At 44.8% G+C, this 8,808-nt stretch overlaps 1 protein-coding gene across 1 annotated transcript in view; it reads right to left on the minus strand.

Annotated features, from left to right (window-relative positions):
* Window positions 1-8,079, minus strand: part of LOC126455759 (dextranase-like) — a 48,962-nt gene extending 40,883 nt beyond the window's left edge. Inside the window, exon 1 of the mRNA XM_050091525.1 lies at window positions 7,856-8,079. Coding sequence (XP_049947482.1) covers window positions 7,856-8,079 — 224 coding nt within the window. The remainder of the gene's footprint in view (window positions 1-7,855) is intronic.
* Between the last annotated feature and the right edge of the window lie 729 nt (window positions 8,080-8,808).

Consider the following 8,808-nt stretch of genomic DNA (forward strand, 5'->3'; position numbering starts at 1 on the left):
CCCACAACACAATGCTGACGCAGTTAGTGCAGAACACAGTGTGGTGTCGTTGGTAGAATGAGGTCTAATGGTAAAGTTGGCACGTCACGACAGAACCACAAGCTAAGTACAGTCGCTGTCAACGAGCGAGAGACGCCAAAGAGGACACGCCCTCTAGAGGTTCCACACTCCGCCGCTGCTGGAGGTCTACTGACGTCACAGCGTAGCGCCTCTCGTCCCACTTTTTGATACCCGAGTCTGACAGCATCATCATCGCAGATCAGATCGTTAGAACTGTGCACAAAAGTTTACAGTTAAATCAATGTAATAGTTCAGTGTCACTCAGTACTATTCAAAGTAATAAACAATTACCATCGGGTTCTACGACAGTGCTGAACACCCATTGTCATTCATGTGGACATGGACTTCGTTGAAGTACTTTGTATTAAAGAGTTTTACTGAACTGAACCAACAGATCCGACAGTCTACATAGCCACACTTTTGGCAAACTCTTGCATGCATAGCCGATTAGTCAGTCATCAGTTTCTCCAAAGTGTCTTCAATAGACAGCAAAGTCTGTAGCGTTCTTTAGCAGACGTGAAACGAGCATAGTCTGTGATTGCCCTTCGTGAAAACAAAAACCGTGAAAAACGTTATTTAATGCACGGCTTGGAATGTGAAACAAATTTCATAACAGGAACAAAGGTATAGTGGGTAAACTTTCGTATAACCCTGTTTCCTGAAAATGAGAAAGTATGAGAATTTTTTTTAATTTCAATGAGCAACTCATTTAGTGTAGATCTGAAACAAAAAACCACGACAAAGGTGATGAATAAAGGTTGAATGCAAAGAAACACGACTAATTTACCACAGAAGTTATGAATAATATAGTAAATTAAGTGAAAGCGTTCTGCAGTATACGAATGAAGGCTGCAATAGATAACTGAGGCAGTAGAAACTTAGAAACAGAAAAACAACATCACTTGTAAATTACAGATTGTAGCAATCACTCTTCCTTGCTTAAATTTTATTACGCATATCTAGATTTCAGATAGAGGCTAGCCACTATCAATGCACTATTATTTTCTCTCAAATCATGTAAGTCTCTGTTGATCGGGCTTCACCCACAATTCATTGAGTATTCAATGAACTGTGGGTGAATCACGATCAACAGGGACTTACATGCATTGAGCGGAAATAAAAGTGCATCGAGAATGGCTAGCCTCTATCTGAAATCTAGATCTGCATAATAAAATTTAAGCAAGGAAGAGTGATTGCTACAATCTGTAATTTACAAGTCAGTATAACAGTAGCTGAGGGCAACCGCTTTCCAAATGGAAGGTAACCTGATGAACAACATCACTGTTATCGTACATTTTATTTACTTGGAGAAGAAAATTGTGTGAAAGCAAAATATGGACACCGGACTATTCGGAGAGCCAGGAACTGGAAGCATATGAAACATGGTCTATAAATATAATGGAAAGATAACACAGTACAAGAGTTGCTGGAAAGGTGAGGAAACAAGTATATTATAATTTCTTACTAAAAAAAATATCCAGGTAAATAAAGTATACTCTATGTGATGCATGAATAGTTGGTTTATTTCTAGAAGAAGCTGATTGTGGTTATTAGAACATGCATAACATATTATAGAGGTTCAACCAACCTAAGGATATCACACACATCCAAGCCCGAGTCAGGATTCGAACCTGCGACCGTAGCGGTCGCGCGGTTCCACACTGAAGCGCCTAGAACGGCTCGGCCATACCAGCCGGCTATAGTGACGACCAGTAAACCCTCCCGCCGGTTCTTAGAAGAATCGAACTCTCATGTATCAAACGACATACGTCTTATTACGTTAATTATGAGATAATATGTTAAATATTTGACCATAACCATGTCAGCGACAAAAATTTAGAAAAGGCTTGATATTATGTTAAAAGTTTGCAGTAAGTCGCTAAGTGCTCTAATTCTAATATAATGGATGAATGTAGTCTGGGCAATTTGCATGCTTATAGTTAACATTGCCTCTAGACACGTACACAGTTTTTAGCTATATTGTGTGGCATTGTTTTACATTTCAATATAAGGTTATACTTTTTAATGAGTAAATTACAATGTCATTTTCAATTTTTAAATTCGGTTAGTATTTAAAATGAAATATTGAAAAATCAAAAATTTAATTTTTGTTGATTCTGGAAGCCGTCAGATAGGCAGCCTGTAATTAGGACAGTATACCATGTGTCACCGACCGGCTTAGACGCTTAGTAATTCTATAGAAGAGCGATCAGGGTACTCTACTGGACATTAAAATTGCTACACCAAGATGAAATGCAGATGATAAACGGGTATTCATTGGACAAATATATTATACTACAACTGACATGTGATTACATTCTCACGTAATTTGGGTGCATAGATCCTGAGAAATCAGTACCCAGAACAACCACCTCTGGCCGTAATAACGCCCTTGATACGCCTGGGCATTGAGTCAAACAGAGCTTGGATGGCGTGTAGAGGTACAACTCCCCATGCAGCTTCAACACGATACCACAGTTCATCAAGGCTAGTGACTGGCGTATTGTGACGAGCCAGTTGCTCGGCCACCATTGACCAGACGGTTTCAATTGGTGAGAGATCTGGAGAATGCGCTGGCCAGGCCAGCAGTCGAACATTTTCTGTATCCAGAAAAGCCTGTACAGGACCTGCAACATGCGGTCGTGCATTATCCAGCTGAAATGTAGGGTTTCGCAGGGATCGAATGAAGGGTAGAGCCACGGGTCGTAACACATCTGAAATGTAACGTTCACTGTTCAAAGTGCCGTCAGTGCGAACCAGAGGTGACCGAGACGTGTAACCAATGGCACCCCATACCATCACGCCGGGTGATAACACCAGTATGGCGATGACGAATACACGCTTCCAATGTGCGTTCACCGCGATCTCGCCAATCACGGATGAGACCATCATGATGCTGTAAACAGAACCTGGATTCATCCGAAAAAATGACGTTTTGTCATTCGTGCACCCAGGTTCGTCGTTGAGTACACCATCGCAGGCGCTCCTGTCTGTGATGCAGCGTCAAGGGTAACCGCAGCCTTGGTCTCCGAGCTGATAGTCCATGTTGCTGCAAACGTCGTCGAATTGTTAGTGCAGATGGTTGTTGTCTTGCAAACGTCACCATCTGGTGACACAGGGATCGAGACGTGGCTGCACGATCCGTTACAGCCATGCGGATAAGATGCCTGTCATCTCGACTGCTAGTGATACGAGGCCGTTGGGATCCAGCACGGCATTCCGTATTACCCTCCTGACCCCACCGATTCCATATTCTGCTATCATTGGATCTCGACCAATGCGAGCAGCAATGTCACGATACGATAAACCGCAATTGCGATAGTCTACAACCCGACCTTTATCAAAGTCGGAAACGTGATGGTACGCATTTCTCATCCTTACACGAGGCATCACAACAACGTTTCACTAGGCAACACCGGTCAACTGCGGTTTGTGTATGAGAAATCGGTTGGAAACTTTCCAATCATTTGCATATCACAGTATCTTCTTCCTGTCGGTTAAATTTCGCATCTGTAGCACGTCATCTTCGTGGTGTACCAATTTTAGTGCCCATTAGTGTAATTGTCGATAAACCTGTGGTATAGTTTCCCCCAGAAGTAATACACATCCGTGCCTGCTGATGCTGTCTTCTCTAGTTTGCAGTATAGATGCGACGCAGGAGCCAATACTGTCACCAGATGGATCATCCGTTGTCAATGATATTCACTATAGCAACGCAGTAAAAGTCTGTCTGCCAATGTTCTGTTTTTCTCGAAGAACACTGAAGCCCCTATAGAAACTGATATAGGCATGCGTATTCAAATGATCAGGGAGAATACAGCCATGCTGCCGGCAACGCCTATATAAGACAACAAGTGTCTGGTACAGTTGTTAGATCGGTTACTGCTGCTACAATGACAGGTTATCAAGATTTAAGTGAGTTTGAACTTGTTGTTATAGTATGTGCATGAGCGATGGAAACAGCATCTCCAAGGTAGTGATGAAGTTGGGATTTTTCCTTACGACCATTTCACTATTGTACCGTGAAATCTCCGACATCGTTGCGGCCGAAGGAAGATCCTACAAGAACGGGACCAACGATCACTGAAGAGAATCGTTCAACGTGGCAGAAGTGCAACCCATCCGCACATTGCTGCAGATTTCAATGCTGGGCCATCAACAAGTGTCAGCGTCGTCGATATGGGCTATCGGAGCCGAAGGCCCGCTCGTGCATCCTTGATGACTGCACGACACAAAGCTTTACGCCTCGCCTAGGCTCATCGACACCGAAATTGGACTGTTGATGACGGGAAACATGTTTCCGGGTCGGAAGAGTCTCGTTTCAAATAGCATCGAACGGGTGGACCTCATGAATCCGTAGACCCTGCATGTCAGCAGGGGACTGTTCAAACTAGTCGTGTTCTGGCGTAACCACAAGCGCGGGAACGAAAAACGCGAGACCAGAGAAGGCTGTGAGGAAACGTCAGCCAGTAGCCCGCTGACGAGGACCGCGCCATGCCAGGAACGACCTCTGCAAGAAGAGAATATAAGCGCCACTCCTGCGAGCCTCTGCCGGACATAAGTGGTCAGATCGCCTCCGTATACGGACATTAATGGAAAGGAAATTAGTGAGTGAAATATTTGCACCGCGATATCAGCTTAGTGATCCATATCCATTGCTTGTTAGGACTGTAGCGAACAATATTACTGTTTGCATGTCACTTGCGACACCGATGTAACTCCCAAGTTAAGTATTGTCAATCTGCTTTATAGAAATAAAACTACTAATGTTATTTGCATGAATTGTTGTATAACATTCCGAGAACTCAGCATCCCTTAGGCACTCTATGTGATACGAGTAGGCAAGACCAACAGGTAGAGACTCTGTAATGGTGTGGGGGGTGTGCAGTTGGAGTGACGTGGGACCCTTGTTACGTCTAGATACGACTCCTGCCTGATCACCTGCATGCATTCGCGTCCATTGTGCACTGCGTCGGATTTGGGCAGTTCCAGCAGAACAATATGACATCCCACACCTTTAGAATTGATACAGTGTGGTTCCAGGAACACTCTTCTGACTTTAAACACTGCCGGAATGCACAGTGGACATGAATGGGTGCAGGTGATCATACAGGATGCTTACGTACGTGTCACCTGTCAGAGTCGTATCTAGACGTATCAGGGGTCCCACACCACTCCAACAGTACACGGCCCACACCATTACAGAGGCCTCACCAGCTTGAATAATACCCTACTGACATGCATGGTCCATGGATTCATGAGGTTGTTTCCATACCCGTACACGTCCATCCGCTGGATACAATCTCGTCCGACGAGGCAACATGTTTCCAGACATCAACAGTCCAATTACGCTTTTGAAGGACCCAGTAGCAGCGTAAACCTTTGAGTCTTGCAGTCATCAAGGGTACACAGGTCAGTTTGGACGATTCTCTTCAGTCGTCGTTGGTCCCGTTCTTGCAGGATCTTTTTCTGGCCTCAGCGATGAAGGATATTTGATGTTTTACCATATTCCTGATATTCACGGTACACTCGCGAAATGGTCCTACGGGAAAATCCCCACCTCATCGCTGCTGGCGCGCTGCCAAGATGACGTAGCGCCGCCTTATCGGCGGGGTCAAAGGTCAAGCGCTCAGAGAGCTGACGTAACATGCTGTTGCATACTCTATGTCGACAGATTCTAGATGTACCCTTGTCCGTTTTTAAGCTACGCTACAGATCACTGTATTTGTGAAAATAGATTGTACAATCGCCCACAAATTTAACATATTCACCACAAGTACCTTTACCTTTGATCCATATAAATACAGTTTCATTAACAAATATCTTACGTCTACTACGTGTATACAAGGAAAAAGGTGAGGGGGACATATATGATGATTTGCCAAAGTCTTTATTTGCATTTTCAGTAACATGATATGTTCGATAGGCTATGGCGTCACGATCGACGAAGCTTTCCAGTCCTGATACATTGGGCACGCCTGTACCACCTCGTACAATAGCGACTGTTAACCATCCGTTGCCATGGGTGAAGGAATCATTGATGTCAATGCTGAAGTTCAGTCTGCAACCACAAAAGACTGCGGGTCCATCGAGTAGAGAGTGTGCAGCGACAGATTTGATAGTATTCTTTTTCTTGTCAGCAGCTGATGTTGTCATTTCGACGTCTTCAATTGTTTTATATATTGTCTCGCAGATGCTGTGTCCCAACGCTCGTACGCCAACTATAACGCCACGTTCAAATTCACTTACATCTTGACAACCTGCCATTGTAGCAGCAGTAAACGTTCTAACAACTGCGGAAGACACTTTCCATCTCACATAGGCGTTGCCAATTGCAGCGCTGTATTCTGCCTGTTTGCATATCTCTGTACTTGAATACGCATGCCTATACCAGCTTCTTTGAAGCTTCAGTGCAGTAAACGGATATGCCTCGTCACATTTTAATGCGCACACTACGTGTATGAAAGTGCTACTTTTCATTGTGGCACAAGATGAAATTATCGTATGGCATTGTTGGCCGGGAGGCCCCATTCGGGGGAGATCGGCCGCCGTATTGCAAGTCCTTTTAGTTGACGCCACATCGGTGACCTGCGAATCAATGATGTAAATGATGATGAAGGACACACAACACCCAGTCCCGTGCCGGGAATCGAACCCGGGCTCTTTACGGGTGATGCGATAACGCTACCGCTACGCTACGAGGGCGGACATTGTGGCATAATTTTAGTAAGATGTAGGATGTCCACTGGCTGTATTTGGTTTCCCATGTTTTGCTGCAGACCTGAAAACGGTCAACGCTGATCGAAACTGGTAACCTGAGGAACGTAAATTTTTTGATCATAGACAACAACATTCACGAAATTGACGTTATGGCAATGAGCCATATTTCATTACAGTCCAGATCAATAAAATCCCAAATCCAAGTGTATCACTGGCACGTCCGACCATATATCTAGAGCCAGATCGCTATTGACATAATTAGGTGAAGATCATTGGTATAGACATCGCTTGTGGCAACCCGCACAAGTGCACGCTCAGCCTATCGAAGGTGGAAGTTATCTTTAAGGAACTCTATTTTCTTTCTACCAGCACCCAGTGTTAATAGAGATGCTCCGACGCTTTATGAGAAACGGAATGGTACAGAGAAACCTAAAGAGGTTTGCAAACGTTCATTATTTGACAATATTATTTTCTTAAGCACTCAATGTCCGCAGCTCGTGGTTTCGCGGTAGCGTTCTCGCCTCCCGAGCACGGGGTCCCGAGTTCGATTCTTCACCTGCCTCGAGATAAGTGGGTGTTGTTGTGTCGTCTTCATCATCATCGTTTATCCCCACTACGGTCGGAGGAAGGCAGTGGCAAACCACTTCCACTAGGACCTTGCCTAGTACGGCAGTGTGGGTCTCCCGCATCGTTCCCCTACGCTCTGTCAAGGAGTAAGGGACTTCATCATCACCAGACTAAAATGAAAGAAATTATTCTAAGATGTACTTAACTACACTCATCCTTTTCATTACATTTGTTTTGATTGCTGCCGTTGCGCTCTTATGCGACATAAATTAATTCCAGGAGCTGCATATAATAATAAATCTATTAGTATAAAAACAGTCTGGCCGAATTACGTACAACACCACCAGCTAATGTTGGGCTAACGGGCTAAATAGATTTGAGGACACAAAGATGGAGATCAGTGTAGCCGCTGGGTTTACTTGTGGCACTTCGTTCGCTGCTGACACAAATACGTTTCGCGGTTTCGTCAGCGGGGCGCACAGTGCCTGCGAATATGACCCGCACCCGCCGCCCCTGGCACGCGGCAGCGCAGATTTCACTTAATGAGCGCAGCGGGGCAGAGGAGTGACCGACCCCTGGCAGGGCTGCAGCGGCTAAATCGGGCAACACCTGGCCCGCCGCTGGCGTAAACAGGCCCTCTATAAGCGAGCAGAACGCGACGCCGCCGCCGCCGCTGCCAGAATTAGTGATGACCCGGGTGTTGATCGCCGAGACTCTGGCTACCGTTCCCATCTGCGTTTGATGCTCCTGAGAGGGGAGGAGGCCGACAAACAGAATGCACAGAATGCGCAGTAGACGAGGGGCGATTCGCCAACGCGCCTTAGGTAACTACTTCGACTTGCGCTGAACCAACTCTTGACAGCTAGAATCCCTTTCAGGTCTTGGCCCTTCTTCAGGAATGTTCTATTTTCCATCTTGACTGGTGTTCCCTGTGAAACGTCGAGGCAGATTAAAACCTATCAATTGAAGACATGAAGTCTGTAAATGAGTCCGCAACCACTTTATTTTTTGCACTTTTATTTTCACAAGTCCGTCTTGATCACACAGGTTTCTTTGCACTTTATTACCGGTTTCGGTTTACCGCCATCTTCAGATCTGTTGTAAATATAAATATTGTGTAAGCGACCAGGTTCAATTAGTTAAGACTAAATCTATACAAGTATTAATAATGCATAAAATATAAAAACATAAAATATTTATAGCCATGTATAGCAGCCATACATACCGTTAAAATACTCTGTGAAAAACCACCGTCAAGTTAAACATGTGAGTTCATGGTGTAAGTAGACTGTTTAGTGTTTTTATTGGTAACGCCACGTAGCGCTCTTTATGAAAATCACTGGCTGTGCTGTGTGCAGTCTGTGGCTGGTTTGCATTGTTGTAATATTCGCCATTGTAGTGTTGGGCAGTTGGCTGTGAACAGCGCGTAGCGTTGCGCAGTTGGAGGTGAGCCACCAGCAG

This window comes from Schistocerca serialis, chromosome 2 (genome assembly GCF_023864345.2).
Source record: "Schistocerca serialis cubense isolate TAMUIC-IGC-003099 chromosome 2, iqSchSeri2.2, whole genome shotgun sequence".
Taxonomy (NCBI): Eukaryota; Metazoa; Arthropoda; class Insecta; order Orthoptera; family Acrididae; genus Schistocerca; species Schistocerca serialis.